Source organism: Rhododendron vialii, chromosome 8a, assembly GCF_030253575.1.
Source record: "Rhododendron vialii isolate Sample 1 chromosome 8a, ASM3025357v1".
NCBI classification, from domain to species: Eukaryota; Viridiplantae; Streptophyta; class Magnoliopsida; order Ericales; family Ericaceae; genus Rhododendron; species Rhododendron vialii.
Genome location: NC_080564.1, coordinates 1,295,679 through 1,318,698, shown reverse-complemented (window position 1 = coordinate 1,318,698; position 23,020 = coordinate 1,295,679). Strand labels below are relative to the sequence as shown.

General features: G+C 37.5%; 1 protein-coding gene across 3 annotated transcripts; it reads left to right on the top strand.

The window, feature by feature from the left end:
* Positions 1-5,391: 5,391 nt before the first annotated feature.
* On the top strand, positions 5,392-22,109 carry LOC131298212 (probable LRR receptor-like serine/threonine-protein kinase At5g10290). 3 transcript variants are annotated; one of them, XM_058323562.1, is made up of 12 exons: positions 5,392-5,562; positions 12,112-12,318; positions 13,248-13,380; positions 13,522-13,593; positions 15,637-15,780; positions 15,901-15,972; positions 16,127-16,192; positions 16,331-16,395; positions 16,499-16,642; positions 18,129-18,470; positions 20,444-20,838; positions 21,555-22,109. In XM_058323562.1, exons 2-12 carry the CDS (start codon positions 12,240-12,242, stop codon positions 21,867-21,869), a joined length of 1,827 nt encoding a protein of 608 aa, XP_058179545.1. In that variant the 5' UTR covers positions 5,392-5,562; positions 12,112-12,239; the 3' UTR covers positions 21,870-22,109. The 3 variants fall into 3 exon arrangements, with proteins under 3 accessions (XP_058179545.1, XP_058179547.1, XP_058179546.1); XM_058323563.1 differs by having other exon boundaries at positions 5,400-5,562; positions 12,155-12,318; XM_058323564.1 differs by lacking the exon at positions 15,637-15,780.
* The last annotated feature ends 911 nt before the right edge of the window (positions 22,110-23,020 follow it).

The window sequence follows — 23,020 nt, the reverse complement described above, 5'->3', positions numbered from 1 at the left end:
ATAGTTATGTTACAGAGGTGATACGATATCCCCAAACAAGAGAGGATACCCTAGCATTATCCTACCTTACCTTCCCGAAATGGACTATTTGAATCCAAACATTGTATGCTACGGGCACCCCCTAAAAGGGCCAGACCCCGTTTACATCGACTTTGAACAAAAAAAAATTATTGGGCTATTCTGTATGTTGTTGTCCAATGAAGGCCTTTTTAGGTTTAAAAACCTGAGCCCAATAATTGAGCTTTTGTTTCTATTTGTTAAATGGGCTTTCATTTTCTTTTACTCCTACTTCTTTCTTTAAATAACAGCAAAGAAAGATTAAAAATTACCATTTTCTTTTATACTTCTACTATAAAAACTAAATGTACTCTTAAAATTTCAAGAAAAGCATGGAACTGATGGGAGAACTTTTAATACAGTATAAATGTACTTTTAATTTTTTAATCATATTTTTTAATATATAAACTGTCTAAAAATGTTGAAAAATTAAATGTTCCAAATTTCAATCCGTTTGAATCGGTGGAAAGATTTTAATTTTCTGATCATTTTATTCTAAATGGTCGTAATTAAATTTTGACTCTAGGGTTCTCGTTAATTAGCCCTAAGAGATATTTGATTCTACGACTTTTTTAGCCATAGAATCAAAATTTAATTATGATCTTTTTATAATAAAATAATCAAAAAAATAAAATCTTTCCACCGATTCAAACGGATTGAAATTTGAAACACATAATTTTTTTTCTTAGCACCACTGAGGTTGGTTTATTTCCTTGGCTTGTTTTGGTTTTGATGGGATCCTCCTTTGGCGCCAAAAACGATGTAGTTGGCGTCCTATAATTCCAGCAGTGCGACTATAGCCGGACAGGGATCCAACGACTATGGCCACACTGCTGGAACTATAGGGCGCCAAAATTACATCGTTTTGGTGCCAAAGGAGGATGCCACCGCCAAACCATGCCGAGTCCTAAGACACCCTGTTAGAAAAATCATGATTCCACCGTAATTTCTTGTTAGACGAAACGACTTGCAGTACATAAAAGTCACAGTAGAATAGTAGATGATGACTAGGAGGACCTTCAAAATTTTACTGCTCGGACTGTGTTCCTCTTCAGTTTGACGACTCTCTCCACTTTTAGACCTCTTCGAAAACATTCTTAAAAAATAAGTACTTATTTTAAAAAAAAAATTTAAAAAATAAGAAGGATTATTCCACAAAATCCAAATAAAAAATTTATTTTACATTTTCAAATTCAAAAATAATGTAAATGAAAAAAAAATCAAATTTTTTGCACCGCCTTAAAGATTTCAATGAGATTTATCAAATAAGATCCATATTGATAAGAAAATTATTTGCGTAAGCACATGATTTTTGAGCTTGAAATTGCCTTCTTAACAAATAAGGAATTGTGCTATGAGTAATGGGCGCCGTGGAGGGAAAACGTACCGACGGCCGCTCCGGGCCGTCTCCGGCCACCGGACGGCCAATCCGAGCCGTCCAAAAATTCTAGAAAAGAAAACCGAGGGGGCTATTGCGGAAATCAACGGCATCCGAGGTGTGTAAGGTGCTTGATCCGAGCACCCCTTTTTCGGATCAAGCACCCTACACATCTCGGATGCCGTTGATTCCCGCGAAGGCCCCCTCGGTTTTCTTTTCTAGAATTTTTGGACGGCTCGGATCGGCCGTCCGGTAGCCAGAGACGGCCCGACGCGGCCGTCGATACGATTTCCCTACGGGGGCTGTCGGTACCTATATCTTTACCGACAAAATAAGTACCTAAGCAGCTTTTTTTGTGGAACAAGCATTCTTATTCAACAAAAAATAAGAACTTAAAGGCAGTTCTGGAACACAGTCTAGTAACGAAAATTTTAACTCCATACTCACTAACACACTCCCTCATAATAGAGGTGGGGTTCACATATACTAAGTGTCTAATGTGTGCGGGCTCCACCCCTATTGTGAGTGAGGGTGTGTAAATTTGGGTGCGGAGGTAGAATGATTGTTTGGGATCGAAAAAGATGATTGGAATCTTTTGTTTTGTAGCACTCGGTAGAAAATATTCCTAATAAAAAATTAAGGGAGAATTTTTCACAGGTCCATTATACCACTTTCCAAACCCACTAAGTCCATTTCTAAATTCTATAACCCCCTAAGTCCACTAACCTATTAGTAAAGATATAATAACCCTGGTTAGTCTAATATACCCCTGCTTTCAAAAAATATTTTATCCCGTTTTTTCCTCCATTTCCTTTTTTTTCTCGGATTCCTCCATTATAAAACCCATCCCTACCCCCCCCCCCCCCCCCCCCCCCCCCCTTTTTCCTTTTCCAGAAGAACAAAACCCAGACGAGAAGAACCTTTTCTAGAAGAACAAAACCAGAAGAACAAAACCCAGACGAGAAGCACCTTTTCCAGAAGAACAAAACCCAGACGAGAAGCACTCGATCGTCGGGCTTCTTCTGCGTCAGCCCTTCTTCGTCGTCCTCGATTGGCGAGAAGCACTCGATCGTCGTCGCCGTTCTCAAGCACTCAAATACCGGCGTCGTCTCCGTCGCCGTCGTCAAGCACTTGATTGCCGTCGTCACTCCAACAACGAGATCAACGGACGAAAAACAGAGATCAACCCACATCCCAGACTTCCTTCGTCGTCGATCGCCCTTCGTCGCTGACATCGCACTCCTCCTCGCCTTCGTCCTTCGTCGTCGATCGTCGCCATTCGTCGCTTTTGCATATATGTATATATAGTTTCTGATTTATATAACATTATATATGATCTACTGTCTCGTAAGACATTTTATATGATGTTCTGTTGCTTTTACATATATGTATATATAGTTTCTGATTTATATAACATTATATATGATCTACTGTCTCGTAAGTCATTTTATATGATGTTCTGTTGCTTTTGCATATATGTATATATAGTTTCTAATTTATATAACGTTATATACAATATACTGTCTCGTGAGACATTATATATGATGTTCTGTTTCTTTTGCATATATGTATATATAGTTTCTGATTTATATAATGTTATATACGATCTACTATCTCGTGAGACATTATATATGATGTTCTGTTCAACAAATATATAGGGTTATATATGGTTATATCAATGTTGGTAACTGAGCCCAGTTCAAGGTATATATAGGAACTCATTAGCAAAGCACAATTGAACAGTTAATAATATATAAGTTATGGTTTTGATTGCGAGTAGATATGATTATATCAAACTCTGATCATTATATATTCTACTTTATTGAATTGGTTCGCGCAGCGGCCTTACTGACTTATTATTTGTGCAGTTGTTCAAGGGGTGAAGAGTATTAAGTTACATGTGATGCAAAATTGACCGTGAAGAAGGCGACGGCGACAAAGGGAAAGAAGTTACAAGATCTCCTCTTCTTTTTTTTCCCATTTTTTTTAGAGTTAGAAAGGACAGAATCTCATGTATAATGTTATAAGGCTATATGTTTATTTTTTGTCACACTTATTACGTTTTTTTGTGTGTATTTATTTATGTGGCAAAATAATACACATATAAAGTTCTTTGTTTGTTTTTGCATTGTAAACATATATAAGATTATTTATATACGGTTATCAGAAGTTAGTCAATGAAGCCGCTGCGCGGACCAATTCAATAAAGTAAAATATATAACGTTATATGTGAGTTTCTATGCTGTGAAACTTCAAAAAAATAGAACATATAACATTATATGAAAGCTGCTGACTTGTGTACCTCCCAACAAAAAAAGAACATATATTGTTACTCGAAGCAAGTCATTGAGGCCGCTGCGCGGACCAATTCAATAAAGTAAAAATATAATGTTATATGGGAGTTTTTGTGCAGCAAAACTTCAAAAAAATTATAGAACATATACCATTTTATGTTAATATATGTACGTTCAGATGTAAACGTGGAATGTTATATGTTCTTGTATTATAATAAAAAAAGATTTCAAAAACTCATATAACATTAAATGCGAGCCGATGAATGAGTATATAACGTAAAATGTAAGTATCGCACGTTAAATGAGAACTGATAAACGAGTATATAACGTTATATATGTACAATTACGTTATATACAGTGTATAAGAAAAGGAGAATCTTCTGTCGCTTTATTTCAACGTAACTGCTGGAATTTCAAACGTAGAACGAATAATGGGCTAAAAATGTGGGATTTGAATGGAAAGGATAATCTTCTCTCTCTCTCTCTCTCTCGTTTGGATTCTGTTTTCTTTTTGGATATGGAAACAACGTGAATATGTGAGATTTTATAGGAGTGAGATATGAGAGATTTTATAGGAGTGGGATATATCAGATTAACAGTTTTTAAAGGTAAGGGTATTTTGGTCCTGAACTAATTCCTTTTTTAATTGAATTGGACTTAAGGCCTCACCAAAACCTAATTAGTGGACTAGAGGGATTATGAAATTTAGAAGTGGATTTAGTGGGTTACAAATATGCTATAGTGGACTTTCCAACAATTTTTTAAAAAATTAATTTGATTTGAAGTCATTTGATATATGAATGAATTGCGAGTGTGTGAGAAAAGAAAGAGAAAAATATGGTTTGTAACTTCAACTGTCTATTTTTTCTCGAAAAAGTCTACAATACACACCCTTTAAAATGGTATAACATATGCACATATTTTATAGTTCATTCATAACATTTTAGTGTGTTTCGTAACTTTTGTTCTAGAATTCGTAACTTTTTAGCTGTACGATTCATAATATTTTCCTTATGATTCATAATATTTTGGTGTATCTCGTAACCTTTATACGATTTGTAACTTTTTAGTAATATGATTCATAATATTTTCTCTATAATTCATAACATTTTGGAGTATGTATCATAGTCTTTCCCTTTTTTCTCACACAAACGCATTTTGTTCACGTATCTAACAAAGTCAGATCAAACTGAATTTTGGTGTTAATATTTTCCCATCAAGTTCTACAAAGTAACAATTTCAATATTTTTTTTGGGATTCAGAATAGACCAAAAACAAAAATTAAAACTGGAAGAGCACTGGAAAGTTATCTAGCGGAAAATTAAAACAAATATTTTTTTTGGTCTTTAATTCTTTTATAGGAAAAATTGTCCAATGATCTAGAACTTACAACCGATTTGGCGATTTGGCTACTTGGATGAAAAATGAAAAGAAAGGAGCGTAGTTTCCTGAATGATGAAAAAAGAAAAGAAATGAGCAAGTTTTCTCACTGCCAGAGGGGCTGTTTAGACCTTGGTCCCAGATCTTTCTTTGTTTTACTACTCCGTATTTCCATAAAGCCGCCAAACTGTACTGAGAATATAAAACGACTAAAGTTTACCAGTGCAAAAGCCACCACCACTACCAGATTAGGGAGAGAGAAACTTTTTTTTTAAGAGAGAGAGAGAGAGAGAGAGAGAGAGAGAGAGTACTGTTTGCATTACAGATGTGTGGTACTTTTAAGACAACCCAGATTTACAGGCATTAGCGAAAAAGAATCTTCTTTTGTAGTATTCGATTCTCAATTCTTTTTCTTGCTCCTCGGAAGCCCGAAACGGTTGATTCTTCTCGGAGGTACATCTTCTTCCTCTTCTCTTTGATTTGTTCGTGTGTCTATATACGTATGTATGTGTGTGTGTGTGGGGATTTGTACTTTGTTGGTAGATTCAGTAAGAGTTCTGTAGCTGTTTTAAGTTTTAGATTCATTTATGATCTGGGTTGGTTTTCAATTCCATTTAGCTTGAAGGTAAGTTGAGGAATTAGTGCTTCAATTTTGGTTAGGTATGAAATTGAATTGGTGGGCATTCACTGCTGTATTATCTCTTTTTGTTGTATGGACTATCCATGTACAATTTATGGCCTTAGAGCATCCACAGTGGAATAAGCAAAATAAAATATTGTTAAAGTTAGCAATGTTAGATAAAAAAAGTGCTCACATTGGAATAACCAAGTCTAGCAACCTCTTAACAACTTATCAAATTTTAACTTTTCAATAATCAAAACTAACAATATTTTGTCAATAACCATTTTTTATCTCTCAATCAAGTGCACCAACATTACACAAAAACCTTTTCTCTTCCATTCTCTCTCTCTCTCTCCCTCTCTCTCTCTCAACAATATTTTCAAAAAATAATTTTTAAAAACTGTAACTTTCAGATTTTTTTTCTGTTTTTTTCATAAATTGTTTTTTCAAAAATTTTAAAAACTATAAGTAAATAAAGTGTGTTTTTTAAAAATCTATTATTGAAATTTCAAAACTCTTTTATAGAAAACTGGTTTTTACACAAAATTTGTTTTTAAAAAACTGTATTTATAGTTTTTAAAATTTCGAAACTATTTGTGTAAATATAATTCTTTCAAAATTTCTCAAAATTGTACTTACAGTTTTTAAGTGAACAAAGTGTGTTTTTTGAAAAACTGTTTTTTTTCCTTCAAAAATCGCATTTGAAAAAAATATGCGTGAAATGAAGGAAAAAAGTTTGGAGGGCCCATTTGTTTTGATTATGGGCAAAAAATAACTAATGTGGGATTTGGCATTTCTAACTTTAGCAACCTCTCAATGGATAATCAAAATCTGATATGACATATTTTGATTATTTACATTTGCTTATTCCACTGCTGATGCTCTTAGTTGACTGAAAAGATGAGATCGGTTTCCTTGAATTTATTGGGTCAGCACGGGAAGACTCGTGTTTTGCAAGTTGTACTAATACCAATAAAAAATGCAACCTTTGGATTGAGATTGAGGTGGTGTTTCACTTTTTAAAAAAAGAAGGTTTTGGGAAAAAAATTCATTTTCATTATATTTGAGTGTGAAATTACTTTTTTTTTGAAAAAAAAGTTTTTGGGAGAAAGCGAAACGGGGACTGAATGATTTGGCAAGAAAAGAAAAGACCATTCACCAAATCAGTCAAACAAATAAGTGATTTACTGAGACATGTATCAAAATGATATTTTTTAATTGTTTATCGTGCAAATCCATAGGCACTAAGGATATTACGACTCACACCTGCTGAAAACGGCCCACACTAATTTTCTTTCAATTATTAGTATAATAATATTTTTTTGAACGGCTAGTATAATAATAATTTTACATTATTCGCATAAGTCAGCTGAAATAGTTGAAACCTAGGACGCTAAGAAGCATGGAAGTGCCTTTGATCAGAAACCAAAAAAGTTTGTGCTAACACTAAAATCAAACCAAACCAAATCAAACCAAACTGAGCCTTATATCCCAATCATTTGGGGTCGGCTACGTAAATCATTTTCCTCCATTGAGCTCTGTCAAGGGCAACTTGTTCACACAAACCCATTATACTCATATCTTTGCGTACAACATCTAATGTCAATTTAGGTCTACCCCTCTCCGTAGCATTGCCAACCAAAGATATCTTATCCGCTTTCTTAATTACTGCATCTCTTAGTACACTGTAGACGTGCCCTAACCACCTTAGCCTATTTTCCCTCAACTTCTCCCCTATAAGTGTTACACCTACTATCTCACGAATCGTTTCATTTCTAATCATGTCTCGTCTAGTCTTACCACGCATCCACCTCAACATTCTCATTTTCGCTACACTCATCTTGCTCACCTGTTGTTTCTTAATAGGTCAACATTCTATTCCGTAAAGTATCACTGGTTTGATGACAATTCTATAAAATTTTCCCTTAAATTTTGTGAGTACCCTCTTGTCACATAGTATACCAGTCCACTTGAGCCACCCCACTTGGATCCTATGGGTCACATTATTGGAAATCTCTCCATTTCTACTAATAATTGAGTCTAAGTACCTAAAATGATCACTCTTTGGTATCTCCTGGTCTTGGATCATCACTTTTTCTTCATGCGCACTGCTGGTACCGCTAAACTTGGACACCATATACTCAGTTTTACTCCTATTTATCCGAAAACCCTTTGACTCTAATGCTTCATTCCAAATATGTCGTTTCGTATTAACACTTTTAGCGGTTTCATCTACGAGGACAATGTCATCTGCAAACATTATACACCATGTGATATCCTCCTGAATAGGGATGACAATCTCGACCGTACCGATGGGTACCCGAACCGTAACCGTTTCCCCCCCCCCCCCCCCGAACCATAACAGAAATATTCCCCATTGGTGCGAATATGGTGGGGGGTGGGAGATAACTGAACGGGTTCGGTTATGGTTCAGCCGATACCCGAACCGATCCGTTACCCAAACCGAACCGAAACAATTTATTTACAAAAATACCCCTACATATATATATGCACTTATACCACTACCAGTTAATGTTTGTCCTCATTTCCCAACTCCTCCATTAGACCAGCTGCCGAGAGCGGCGATTGTGAGTGACTCCGTTCTTTCTCTCTCCTCATTTTACAGAACCCAAAACTTCCCCCAAATCTCACATGGATTTTTGTTCTTAAGATATGCTTTTTGATTCAACAAATCCTTCATGTTTCTCCATAAACTTGTCTAGTAAGGCCACTAATCTTCACGAGAATGTGATTGTACTCGGGCCTAGCTGTGAGATCTTTGAAGATGATGAAAGCAACGACGAAGAACATAACGAAAAGGATCTCGAACTCGGCGAACCGAACAAAGTTGAAAACTGAGGTTACGGACCGAGTCAGTAGTGACTCGTTCCTATTCCGGCCCGCGCTCACTTGTTTTGGCATAGTTTTCTTCCCTCCTTCTCCTTCGACCCATTGATTGTTAGTTTGCTTTCACTTGTATTGCTGTGATTTTTTTTTTTTTTTGAAGAATTTCCGAATTATCCAGAAAGAATGGCTGAATGTTGGTTTTTTTCCCCTTTTTTTTGATCTGGTTCGGTTACCCATTCGGTTCGGGGATTACCCGAAAACTGAATAGTTCAGTTATGGTTCATTTTTCCCCTTCCCGTTCGGTTATCGGGGGGAATATGGGGTCGTATATCAGTTTCGGGGATCGGGGACGGAAATCCCCATGTCCGCCCCGAACGCCTCGAATGCCATCTCTACTCCTGAAATTGTCTAGTCAATTCATCCATAACTAAGGCAAAGAGGTACGGGCTCAAGGCTGATCCTTGATGCAATCCTACAGTGATTGGAAATTCACTCGTTTCCCCTACTGGTGATTTAAAGGTAGTGGTGGCACCTTCATACATGTCTCCAATCACCTCGATATACCCTTTGGTCACTCTCTTTCTCTCAAGAACCCACCATATGATGTCTCTAGGCACCCTATCATAAGTTTTTTCTAAGTCTATGAAAACCATATGGAGATCTTTCTTCTTTGCTCTGTGATTTTCTACCAATCTCCTTAATAGGTATATAGCTTCCATGGTTGATCTTCCAGGGATGAACTCAAATTGTTTCTTTGACACCGTAGTCACCATCTTCAAACGATGCTCAATAACTCTTTCCCATAACTTCATCGTATGACTCATCAATTTAATACCTCTATAGTTGTTGCAGCTTTGAATATCCTATTTAGAGCCCGCTCCAAAACACCTTCTTAAAAAATAAGTACTTATTTCACATTTTCAAACTCAAAAATAATGCAAATGAAAAATACTTTTTTAATTTTTTTTTCACTGTATTAAAGATCTCAATGAGATCTTTCAAACAAGATTCATATTGCATATTTTTAGATTTTAATAAACTCATAATTTTTGAACTTGAAATTGCCTTCTTAAAAAATAAGTACTTATTTAGCGTTGCGGAACGGGGCCTTATTCTTATAGATAGGTACTAAGGTACTCCTTCTCCAATCGTCAGGCATCTTCCGAGTCATAATAATCTTGTTGAACAACTTCGTCAACCAAATCACCCCCGGGTCACCTTAGACTTTTCCACGGGCCTTACCCGGTTTCATCCTTTTCAAAGCTTTAACGGTTTAACCACTTCGAACTTTTATATTCTCCGATAAAACTCATATTCTATGTTCTCGTCAGGTAAATACACTCCCTCCCCACCAAAGCCTCATTCATGTTTCTCATTTAACAACTTCTCGAAACGACTTCCATCTATCCCTGATCACTTCATTTTTCACCAACACCACCGAATCAATACATTTTATACACTTAACTTGAGAAATGTCTCTAGCTTTCCTTTCTCGCAGCTTGGCAAGTTTATAAATAATCTTTCCTCCATTTTTACTATCGAGTCTAGCGTAGAAATTTTCATAGGCTTTCAACTTAGCACCCCTAATGGCTTTCTTAGCTTCCTTACTAGCATGCTTATAATGCTAAAAAAATTTCTCATTCCGGTCCTTTTGCCACTTTTTAAATCACTCCTCCTTGGCTTTTACCATGGTTTAAACCTCATCATTCCACCATCATGTCTCCTTAGAAATTAGACATTTTTCCTTCGACTCCCCAAGAACTTCTTTCGATATTCTTCTAATACTGTCAGCTATGGTATTCCACATATTGTCACTATTGGCTTCCACTCCGCACCGTACTTCTTGAGACATTTTTTCCTTAAATACCTCTAGTTTCTCCCCTCTTAGGCCCCACCATTTAGTCTATGGGCATCTAGTTTCCTTTCTCCTTCTATTATTCCCCTTAAGACAAATATCTAACCCCAAAAGTCTACGTTGTGCTACTAGACACTCTTCGGTGATAACCTTACAATCTTTACATGTCAAGCGGTCTGCCCCTCTAGCAAGAAAATAGTTGATTTGGCTTCTTGAGAAAAAGGTTTAAAGTGCACCTTGAGAAAAAGGTTTAAACATAAAGCAAAATTTTAACCACTAGGACTCAGTTTGGAAAGCAACTCAAATAGCCCTTTGTTGTACATGTACTAGACTTGATATAGTACAACATCAAGAAAGACTAGCCGTAGCAAGGCTTTCAAGTTTGGGACCTTTGGCAGCCTTGGCCTACCACACACCCTATAATCAGGAGATTCATAAAATCATGAAATTGTATCTGGAAGAAAGGCCAAAGAGATATTACAAATCATGTTTTTATATTTGAAAGCTGAGAGACTAAGGACAGTTAATCAAGATTAATGGGATGAGCCTCGCCCCTCCACTAACCACCAGTGAGACTCAAACCCGTGACTTCTTGACGACCTAACTACTTGGGAGTTGGCCTAAACATTCATTTTTCGCATGAATGCTATTTTTATCCCTAGTGTTCTTATTTAATGTGGGTATTGTGATTCCCACCTATGAGTTTTTAATTCTTCCCTATTAAGTGCAATACCCTTAACTATGAATTTGAAGCAGGGGATCAGCAATGCGGTAAATGAGTCTTTCCTTCTTCTTTTTTTGGGTTTGCTTAGCTGAAGTAAATGAGTCAATGTACACAAGTGGGTTGCCTGTAAGAAATGGCCAACTCCCAAGTAGTTTGGTGGTCAAAAGGTCACGGGTTTGAGTCTGACTGGTGGTTAGTGGAGGGGCGAGGCTCTTCCCATTAATCTTGATTAACTGTCCTTAGTCTCTCAACTTTCAGATATAAGAACATGATTTGTAATATCTCCTTGGCCTTTTTTCGGATAAAATATCATGATTTTATGAATCTCCTAATTATAGGGTGTGTGGTAGGCCTGGGCCGCCAAAGGTCCCAAACTTGAAAACCTTGCTATAGCTGGTCTTTCTTGCTGTTGTACACTGTATCAAATCTAGTACATGTACAATAAAGGGGTCTATTTGAGTTGCTTTCCAAATTGAGTCATTGTGGTTAAAATTTTGCCTTCTGTTTAAACCTTTTTCTCAAGGTGCACTTTAGGCCGATTTCCTACTTCAAGAAATTAGTTGTACACAACATTTTTAAACTTGTCATTGTGTTTTTGTTGTTTTGAAGACTTTTTTCCCTGGCAGTGGATTCTCAACCTTGTCCCTCTTAAACCTGTTTGGCAATTATATGTTTCTCGTTTCATTTTCTCCCTCTGGCAACTTCTCCCTGTATCTCCAAAGTCTTAAGACGTGGATGTGAAGTGTGAATTCCAATAATCTCATCTACAACTTGTGTTAGACTGGTGTAATTCATTACTTTTTTAGTTGAGTGATCCTGGGGCCCGTTTCCTTTGCCCACATACTGGCACTGTGGCAGATTACATTTTATGAGATTCATCTCTTCACTGGTTAAATATGTCAATATTCTTAATTGTATCTGGTTTGCTGTTTTTTTTGTGTGTGTACATCTCAGGTGATAAATTTCATTAGAAACCTGATGCTGGAATATTCTGCAGAGATGAAGCTCACTCATACATTCAGAGAGGAGAACGCGTTTTCGTGCATTGAGAACTAGGAATAAAGTCTCATATAAGAGAAGCCATGTTTTTCAGGCTGAAGCTGGTTTTTAAAGTTCTAATATTGGCTTGTTTGCATTCTTTTGTATCATCTAATGAACAAGGTATCAATAATATTTTAACTCATTTAGACACAATGTTGTAGGCTAAGCATTGTTACTCTTTTTTTCTGGTGCCCAAGCCCTCGTCATTATTTTTCTTGTTCGAAATCATTATTGGATTTTCATATGCATAGTCACTAATGTAGTTTATTCCATTTACTTAGAGTTTTGTTTATGCCCTGGCTTCTTCCTTTGAATTTTAAAAAAAATAATTTAGAATACGAATTGATAGGGAGTAACCAAGAATAAATTGCTTTTGGGTCAGGAATGTGATTCTATGTCACCAAGAATGTGCTATTAGTTAGCCTAATATGGTGATATAAGTTTTGGACACTCGCTCCAAAACATGTTACAACTTCTTGCCTAATGGTAAATCAAGAGATTCATAGTGAAATTAATTCGTGATATCATTGTCATTTTTCTCATGAAAAAATAATTGCATTTAATGAACTTCAATTAGTGAGTGGAGTTTTGAAGATACAAGTGGAAATAAGTTTTCAAAGGATTAGTTTTAGAAAAACGGACTACGTTGTATTGGGGGTTCAATGTGTGAAAACAGTTGCTCTCATGTTTAGAAGGTCCATTGTTTCTAATGATGTTATTTATGCAAGCCTGTCTCTATCTTAACACAATCTAGGACATGTGGCATACCACATCCACTCCTTGTTTTGGAGCAATTGAAACATGAATTAGATATTTTGGAAATAGTTGTTGTATGTGCTAAAATAATATTTCAAATCTTGTTATGTGAGAAACTGGTGCTTTTGATGACATGGTGTTACTTGGTTTTTTGAATAGGTGGGAGTTATTTCATACATCTTACTTTACCTCTTCTATTCTAATGTGCCTGAGTTTCCTGAATATAAGTTGAAATTCTCATTGGTGAGTGTTGATAGCTTGTATAGCTTATTTTAATCATAATTTCTGTCCAGGGGATGCCCTCATTGCTTTGAAGGCTTCTCTGAATGATTCAGCTAATCAGCTCTCAAGTTGGAATCCAAATATGGTAGATCCATGCACTTGGACCAAAGTAACCTGTGACGACAACAAAAATGTCATTTATGTGTAAGTAATGCGCGCACTTATTTTGCTTTGCTTCTGCCTATGAAATGCTTGCTATTATATTGCTCTCAGCATGGATCAAGGCTTCAATCTGTAGTTGCCATCATAAGACCTCAAATGTGGTGTCTGATTGTGTGTTTACAGATCATTATCAGCTTTGGGGTTTTCTGGAGTCTTGTCCCCTAAAATCGGAGCTTTGAAGACCCTTCAAACACTGTATGTTTAAGAATTACAGCTCAGTTCAGTTTAGTTTAATTTGCCTGAAGCCCTTTTTGGAATTTTTGGAAAGGAAGTTTTGTGACTGGTAGGGTTGAAGACTTCATATCCAGAAATCTGGTCAATGTATAATCAGTGTTGTTCCCTTTTTGGGTGGAACTCTCTGATTCTACATTCTTTTTGGAATCCCCTCTGACAGTCATATATTCGCTGGATACCTTAATAGTGACAATAATTAACAATTGTTGCACGAATTCTAAAACTGCAACCGATGGAGAGGTGGAGTAAGGATCTAGAAAATAGAAACTACAGCTGAATATGTGCACATTGGGCATAAACGTAAGGGGGAACAATCTTCTGAGTCTTGCGCAATTGCTTTCGAAAGCCTTGCTCTGTTATCATGTCAAAGAATTCAATTGAAAACTAATTGCCAATGAGTGTAGAGGTTGTCTAGGTTCATATACTATTAGTTGGAGGGATAATTAATCGGTTTAGGACAAGCTTTTACATTGATAAACCTAAACAAGATAAACCTAAACAAGATGAAAAAATTGTTTCATCATCTTACACCAAATTTGTTAGGCCTAAATGACGACAAGAAGGGATTACTGTTTATAGTTCTATATAGTTGGTATTTACTATTGTGTCCTATAAGGGGAAAAATCCTCTTAATGTAGAACTACACTCTTTGAGATCTAACCGCACGTGACAGCCTCGCTAGAACCCTAAGACCTGCAACACAAACACGGTGAGCCCACCCTTGCCTTTCGTCGGCAAAGCCCCCCGATGCCTAAATTAGTATTCGCACTAAAACCCCAATTTCGTAAGGAAGACAGTAATATCACAATTGCATAAAGCATACCTCTCTTATTAGGTTTACCTCATTTATAAGTTCTGCACAACTTGCTCTCCAAGTATCCTCGTTGCCCTAGGTTTCTTATCCCGTCAGGGAAACCCTGCCTTTCTGGGATTCTCTCCCCCATTAAGCCGAAGTCCTGCTTTCGTTAGGAGACTCCTCTAATATGGAATTCGTTCCATATTAGAGCTCTATTTCTGCCCATTATAGCAGAATATATTATTCCCTTTTTGCGGGAACCATCCTTATCACGTAAGGAACTCATCCAGAACATTTCGGATCAATCCAGCCGCCCATCTTGTTGGTCGGCATAGCTCGGGTCAACACTCTTGTGGTTGTCTCCTTGCTCGGCATTCATGCTGTACACTGGTACACGTTACTCTCAATCAATTTCCTTGCTCGGTCTTACGCACCCTAGCATGGTGCTACCACGTGTCTCGTGTACACCCCCCGTGGTGCTCCCGTGCTTCGCACGTGGTCGGCTATTATCCTCTTCAACGCACCCTCACATGGTGTTCTCACATGTACCGCACGTGTTCGGGTATGGTTTCCCTAGCTCAGGGAAAACCCCACTACATGTCCCTTTCATTTTTACTGTGTTTCATTTGTTTATAAGTGATGGATATGTGGTCCCTCAAGTGCCTGTAGGATTCCCAGCTTTGAAAAATTGATAAAATGGGGGACTTTTGGAAGAGTGTCTAACACGCCTCGGGGAGTGTCCAACGTGTTAGGGATGTCTCCGACTCTGACACGAATACACCAGCTTCCTAGAAGTGCGTTTGCTTCTTAGTTGCGAGATATGTTAGAGGGTGCATGAAGTATGATAGAGCTCACAAGATGGAGGATTCAAAATTTTGGAGACTTGATGCTATTTTAGGTCTCAAATTTAAGTATTTAACTTGCTAAATTTCTGGACAGCAGGGATGATTCAGTATTTTGGAGCTACAATGGTTAACTAGGGTTGGGGTTTGGGTTGTAAAGGTTTTAGGGATTTGATTATGCAGAAAGAATGTTGCTTGTGGCTGTAAATATTGCGCTAGAGTGCTGGGAATCAAAATAAAGAAGATGAAGATAAGAAGAAACATTGAAGAAAGGAACCTAATAATCATTGTAGAAACCTATGTCAAATGTCCTATTTTATATGTTCAAATTTTTTTGACTGATAGTTAGAATCATTTATCTTGCAGTTCACTGCAACGAAATGCCATAAGTGGTGCGATACCGGAGGAATTTGGAAATTTGACAAACTTGACTATGTTGGATCTGGATAATAACCGTTTAACTGGTGAAATACCACCTTCTCTTGGCAATCTCCCAAAGCTTCAGTTCTTGTATGTGTTACTTTCTGCGTCTAATCCAATTCTTTTCTCTATGTAACATTTGGCGTTGTTACTGTAAATTTGTTTTAGAAGAATATCATTACAAATGCATTTACTTGACTATGCAAGCAGGTATTTGAGTCAAAACAATCTCACGGGGACCATCCCTGACTCACTCTCACATCTTGCAAGCTTGACTGAAATGTAAGTAATTCAATATTATATGGATTATTCCCAGTGTTCCTTGATTTTATGGTAGAATTATTTATATGGCTTCTGTAATTAGAATACTTTAAGGTCGTATAGCTGTAAACCTTTTTTCCAGCTTCTTACTGCATAATCAATACATCTTTTGTAGTCAGCTTGGTTCGAATGGTCTGAGTGGTCAAATACCTGGGGGTTTATTCAAAGTTCCCAAATACAAGTATGTTCAACTTTTCTAAAGACATGAGCTCTTAATTATGACAGTCAGCAGAAAATAGTTCACTGATTTGATCTCTCTCTCTCTCTCTCTCTCTCTCATCTTTGTTCCTATTGATTTGACTTCTGTTACCGATTTCAGTTTTACAGGAAACCATTTGAATTGTGGCATAAATGTTCCCCAACGTTGTGCATCTGATAGTGTCGGTAAGAGGATTAGATATTGTTTTTTAAACTCGACTCAGCTTTATTTGCTGCTGTATAATAATCATTTCGGGAAGCTTATTTCATGACTTGGGTTTGTTGACAGGCTCTTCTAATAAATCGAAGATTGGAACTGTACTTGGAATCATTGTTGGAATTGTATGTCTTCTTGTTTTTGGAGGCCTGCTGTTACTCTTTTGGAAGGGAAGGCATAAGGGATACAGGCGTGAAGTTTTTGTCGATGTCGCAGGTTTGTGTTGCTTGTTAGTTTAAACGTTAGAACCAGATTGAATGCCAATGCTTCCAGATATTTAGGATTAAGCTCATATCTGATTAAAAAGATGAATCTATTGTCTAACCCCATCTAAACATTGAGTGGCATAAGAGAGTACTCAAATGTTTTAACAGACTTGTTTCTATCTGCTCTCTGCACAAGCCTAACATTTTCTTTTGGTATTATGATATGTAGGAGCTGGACTGGAAATTTAGCCCTTCATTTCAAATTTTTGGTGCCAGATTTGTAGATCAAAGTTTTGATTCATCTAGTTGTGAGATAAGAGATTAAATTACGACTGCCTGTTTGCCTGATGTCAACCCTTAAAGTAATGAGTACTGCTATAGGTACAGAAAAATTGGGACCGAAATCCTACCGACGGCCGCCGGTGGGCCTTCTCCGGCCACCGGACGGCCGATCCGAGCCGTTCAAAAATTCTAAAAAAAAAAACCGAGGGGCCCAACGCGGGAATCAATGTCATCCGAGGTGTGTAGGGTGCTTGATCGGAGCACCCCTTTTCGTGTATATACACATATATACACGAAAAGGGGTGCTCCGATCAAGCACCCTACACACCTCGGATGACATTGATTCTCGCGTTGGGCCCCTCGGTTTTTTTTTTTAGAATTTTTGAACGGCTCGGATCGGCCGTCCGGTGGCCGGAGACGGCCCACCGGCGGCCGTCGGTAGGATTTCGGTCCCAATTTTTCTGTACCGGTATCTTTACTGTAAAGTAATTGACATGTTATTCTCGGACGGCTAATGGTGGAAGCAGAGAACCTTCCATAAATAGCAGTTTGAGCCCCATCACAAAAACCTTGGTCAATGCTTGTTTTTATTTTGGGTAAATCAAGGTCAATGCTTGTTAGCTGGTTGTACTTGGTGTAATGTGACCTGTCGGTTCTGAGTTTGAATTTCAAGTGCACGACACTGCTTTTTTCAATGGGGAATGAATTTGAAGGCAGAGTTGTTCAGTCAGTAGTTCCAGAGGTTAGCAAGGAATACTGTTAACCTTTTATTTATTTTCAGATTGGACGTTGTGGTGTGAGGAGTCATTTACGAGTTTGTTGGTGCTTTTTCTGTTTTGCATTAATTCTCTATGTGGGTTATAAAATTAGCAAAATATGGAAAAAGTCATGCATTTATTTTTTAAGAACAGAAGGTAAGAGCATATGTAACTTAGTTTGCAATCGTTAAGGTTAGTTGATATTCCCCAATGAAGTCATGGAGCATCTTTGATGCCGGCAGACGAATTGAGAAATTCAGAGAATATGGATTGTATGTTTCAACAATTTCGAGGTAAACTAGGATTACTAAACTATAATCAAACTTGAAATATGATTAGTTTCTGATTTGCATACTTGGTTACTGCATTTTAGTTAGTCCCATGGTGTGTGATATGGGTTCCTTTGTCTATTTGCTGGTGGAGTGAATCTAAAAAATATATATCTTGCATGCCCAGGTGAAGTTGACAGAAGAATTCCATTTGGCCAGTTAAAAAGATTTTCTTGGAGGGAATTACAGTTAGCTACAGACACCTTTAATGAGAAGAATCTCCTAGGACAGGGGGGTTTTGGAAAGGTTTATAAAGGAGTGCTTTCTGATAATACAAAAATTGCTGTGAAACGATTGACTGATTATGAGAGTCCTGGTGGAGATGCAGCATTCCAGCGTGAAGTTGAGATGATAAGTGTAGCTGTTCATCGGAATCTATTACGTCTGATTGGGTTCTGCACTACACCAACAGAACGCCTTTTGGTGTATCCCTTCATGCAGAATTTAAGCGTTGCCTATCGTCTACGAGGTAATAGACTTTAATTTATCTATCCAAAGAAAGGATACTAATAGAAGTCCTTTAGCCATGTTTCTTTCCCCCTTCTATAGCGATTCTAGTTTATTTTGTGTTCGATGTCAGTATACATTCTATACTTCTAGGTATATATTCAATGGTTTGTGCCATTTTGTTTATCTATGAGTTCAGTTACCTAGATATTTAGATAGAGGGTCCCAGTGTATGGAGAGTAAGAGCATCCACATTGTAATAAGCAAATTGGTATGGATAAGCAAACTTAACAACAATGCTAAAAAAACACCTCACATTGTAATAAGCAAAGTTACAAGTCTTTTAGCAAATAATCAAATTCCATCCATTCCATAACCAAACTTAACAACTTTTACCAATAACCAAAACTCAATAATCAAACCCAATAACCAAACTCAAAACTAAAAAACTAAAAAATACCCCACATTAGAATCGTCTCATCGAGACGAATAATTTGGTGTGGTCGGGTGCGTGATTAAAACTCGTTTGCAATTGGACATAGGTGCATTGCGTATTGTGGGGGTTTTTTTTTATAGAGATGCAAAAATAACCAATGTGGAGGTAAAGTTTGTTAAGTTTGATTATGAACTAAATGGATAATCAAATGCTGACGTGGCACATTTTGGTTATTGAATTTGATTATTCCCATTGCGGATGCTCTAAGTACTAACTAGTACTAATAGTGATGCTGCACGAGCAAGAAATTAGAGAGAGCAGCAAAGCCAAGAAGCAAGAACTGAGAAACAGTAGATATTCTGCGATGCTTATCCAGATCCTTCAACTTTTATATGTTTGGAAAAGCAAGCATACCCTTCGTATGACATCTGAGTTCTTACTACACCAGTCAAATGTTTGTACCTTAGCTTTGGGAATTCGGAACAACATGATGGTGTTGGCTAACTTGGCGCTTTCACAAGTACAATTATTTTGGTAATCAAAGTAAACAGGGTAGACCAATGAAGATAAGTAGCCAGACGCTATTTTCCAATAAAGGAAGCACTATGGTTTACTTCACAGTTAACATGCTTAAGTTGCAAAACAATTCTGCACCCCACAACTTCAGCATCAAGCCAATTGCATTTTGAAAAATTCCGTTTTTTGTAAATCGTTGAACGATGCAGCTCATTGTACTGATTTTTAGTTTAGGTTAATGGAATATTCTAGGGGTATCTACTTGAAATCTTCAAACAGCGGGAATTTTTATTTTTTTTTTCCAAACAGCGGGATTGAGAGAACTGTTTGTATGCATTTATCCAGTATGCTCTATTGAGGTAAGAATAAATATTGCAATCTATTCCTTGTCTAGTGGTGAATTAGGTGAAGTTAGGGTATGTTTGGTTCGATGGAATGGAATTGAGGTTGGAATGGAATTGGAGGAAATGAGATTGGAATATCCTTTCCATTCCCAAGTTTGATTGTACTTAGGAATAGCCATTCTCATCCGCAGGTGTGGCAATAGTAGTTTTTGGAGTGAAAGTAGATATTTTTGGAGTGGCAATAGTAATTTTTGGTGTGGCGATAGTGAATCTTGGAGTGGCACTAATAATTTTGGTGTGACATAGAAATGGAATGACAATTCCTTAGTTATTTAAGTGGAATGACAATTTCTTTACTAAGATGAATAGTGATTCCATTTGGAATGATCTTTCCATCATTTAATGGTGAACCAAACATGGGAATAAGTATTCCATGGAATGACCATTCCATTCCAACGTTGATTCCATCGAACCAAACGTACCTTAATGTCTTCAAATTTGAGAGAGATTCAAGAAAGAAGGGAGGGGAAAAGATATAACAAGGAGATGGCATTTCGAATTCTTGATGGTACTGAATCTACTGATTCTTTTTAAGGGTAATTTGTACATTCTTATGGACATGAACCTTTTTTGATTTTGGAGATCAACCTTCAGTGGATTTTCTCATGATGTTTATCTGTCTCTATACATTGAACCCAGAAATAAAACCTGGGGAGCCTGTTTTAGATTGGTCTACAAGAAAACGAGTGGCTTTGGGCACAGCTCGTGGGCTAGAGTACCTTCATGAACATTGTAATCCCAAAATTATCCATCGGGATGTTAAGGCTGCTAATGTGTTACTGGATGAAGATTTTGAAGCAGTCGTTGGTGACTTTGGCCTGGCAAAGTTAGTGGATGTGAGAAAGACTAATGTGACAACTCAAGTTCGTGGGACAATGGGTCACATAGCCCCCGAATACTTGTCCACTGGTAAGTCATCAGAACGGACGGATGTTTTTGGTTATGGGATAATGCTTCTGGAGCTTGTGACGGGTCAAAGGGCGATAGACTTTTCACGCCTGGAAGAAGAAGATGATGTTTTATTGCTTGACCATGTAAGTTAGCCTTCGTATGTCGCTAGTTCTTTATTTGTGTACCGTCTCTGTTTGTCTGTCTTTCACGTCTCCCCAGTGCGAGTTTTTGGGTGGGAATGGGGTGGGGTGGTGATAGAACTACAGACATCTTGCTTGTTTTCTCACACTTGCTATATCGAACATCTCCATGCATTAGCCCCTCCCTTCTCAATGGTAACCTTGTCAATCAACTTTGATAATCCTTTTTCCATTGACGGTCCTCAGAGACCGCATGGAAGGACGTTGTTGTCATTTTTGTTTTCATTTTTTTCTGAGTGTGTTTTCATGTTTACTCGTGACACTAATAAGTTTCACCATGATAAGATGTTGCTGATTCCTTAAAATTGGGCCACCGCTCCACAATATTTTCAGCATGACATTTGCATATTTGATGAAACAGAAATTGGTTAAAAAATTTCTATAGAATGAACTTTGGGGGCATTGGAATTCCACGTGGTATTTGAGCAGAATATTGTGTCACAGACTCACAAACTAACAAATCTTACTTGCTTTTCTTCCTGGTTTGAGACTCTGAGTTGTTCCTATCACATTCTTCCTGTGGTTTCCCTGTCAAATTCCATAGTTCCATTACTGCATTCCATGTAAAGTAAGAAACTTTAGGGAGGTTTGCTAGTTGTGCACCATATTTCCCTTTTTGGGCTATCTATTGTTTAGCCAATCGTCTTGTTTGCTTGAAGGTCAAGAAACTGGAAAGGGAGAAAAGACTTGATGATATTGTGGACCGAAACCTAAACAAGCACTACAACATACAAGAAGTGGAGATGATGATTCAGGTTGCTCTACTCTGCACCCAATCATCGCCGGAGGACCGTCCTTTGATGTCTGAGGTGGTTCGGATGTTAGAAGGTGAGGGACTGGCTGAGAGGTGGGAAGAATGGCAACATGTCGAAGTTAACCGTAGGCAAGAGTACGAGAGACTACAGAGAAGATTCGATTGGGGAGAGGACTCCATTTATAATCAAAATGCTGTTGAGTTGTCTGGCGGAAGATGACCAGACACTGAAATCTGAAGCAGCTACGTATATGATCTCTTTGTTGTCTTACTCCTTTTGGCATAACAAGCATTTCTCTTGTGTTCATATTACTGGTTAAGGTCACTTGATTGTTGCAGCCTCTTAATTTTGTGGGCCGTAGGTAATTGTGCCGATAACTATAATTGTTCCATACCGGGAAGGAAAATGGTACTTGATTTTTTCAGAGTGAGAATTGTAGTTATTATGTAGTGTTTCTCATGTATTGTGATCTTGGTTCTGTGAGTTGTGTAGGATCTAGTACTTACTGGTATTTGGTATTTCTTCAGGGTAAAATGTTTTATACATCCTTAGAGCATCTCCACTCTTTTTTCGGATTTGTGTAAAGTAAAAGCTTGATTTGGTATGGACTTCTCCAGCCCTTTACTCAGATTTCAAACCCTAACCACCATCCTCCGTCACTCACCACCGCCGGAACTGCATATTTACTGCATCCCTCTACCTGAGTCTCGGGTGGGCCGCATTTACACATTCACAAATTCTTTGCAAACGCTCTCTCTCTAGCAAGACTCTTTCTCTCTCTACCACGTGGACTCCTTCATACCCCAAGCCGGGTGGCTTGGGGTGGAAATTCCCTAGACTTTCTTCAAATACCAAATGCTACAATAGGCCAAGACGCCAAGTAGATGAGTTACTGGTTTGTGAAATAAAATTGGGCCTCAACCAAACACCGGAAAAAGGTTGTAAATTTTATTTTTTTCATGTAAAAATATTTTACTTGAAAAATATAGTAATTATAGAACATTTTACATTCAACCAAACGGAGCCGAAAGGAAGGGGGTCAACACATTATTTGAGAGGATCTGAATCCCAATCGGACCTGTGGAGAGGATCTGAATCCACGTCAACAATAGTCTGAGTGCATCAAAACTGATATCTTTCACACAAAAAAAGAAATCAAGCCAAACTAATAGTACCTTCAAAAAATAAACAAAACCAATACTTTTTAGTTTTTTGGGTTACTTCGGCTTCACCCATTTTATTACATGCAATTGGACCGAAAAAGTAAGTCCTTGTGTTGGAATTTTGGCACATAGTTGCCGTTCTCTATCGACGGTCAGTGTAGCGAGAAACTACTCCTATTATATTAAGGTTGCCGTACGTGAAATCCC

Excerpts from the sequence above, each read along its gene's own strand:
- LOC131298212 (XM_058323562.1), top strand. The coding sequence starts at position 12,240 with ATGTTTTTCAGGCTGAAGCTGGTTTTTAAAGTTCTAATATTGGCTTGT. Across the intron at positions 16,193-16,330 it reads TTCAAAGTTCCCAAATACAA|TTTTACAGGAAACCATTTGA; the intron begins GTATGTTCAACT and ends TACCGATTTCAG. Across the intron at positions 16,643-18,128 it reads AGTTTTTGTCGATGTCGCAG|GTGAAGTTGACAGAAGAATT; the intron begins GTTTGTGTTGCT and ends TTGCATGCCCAG.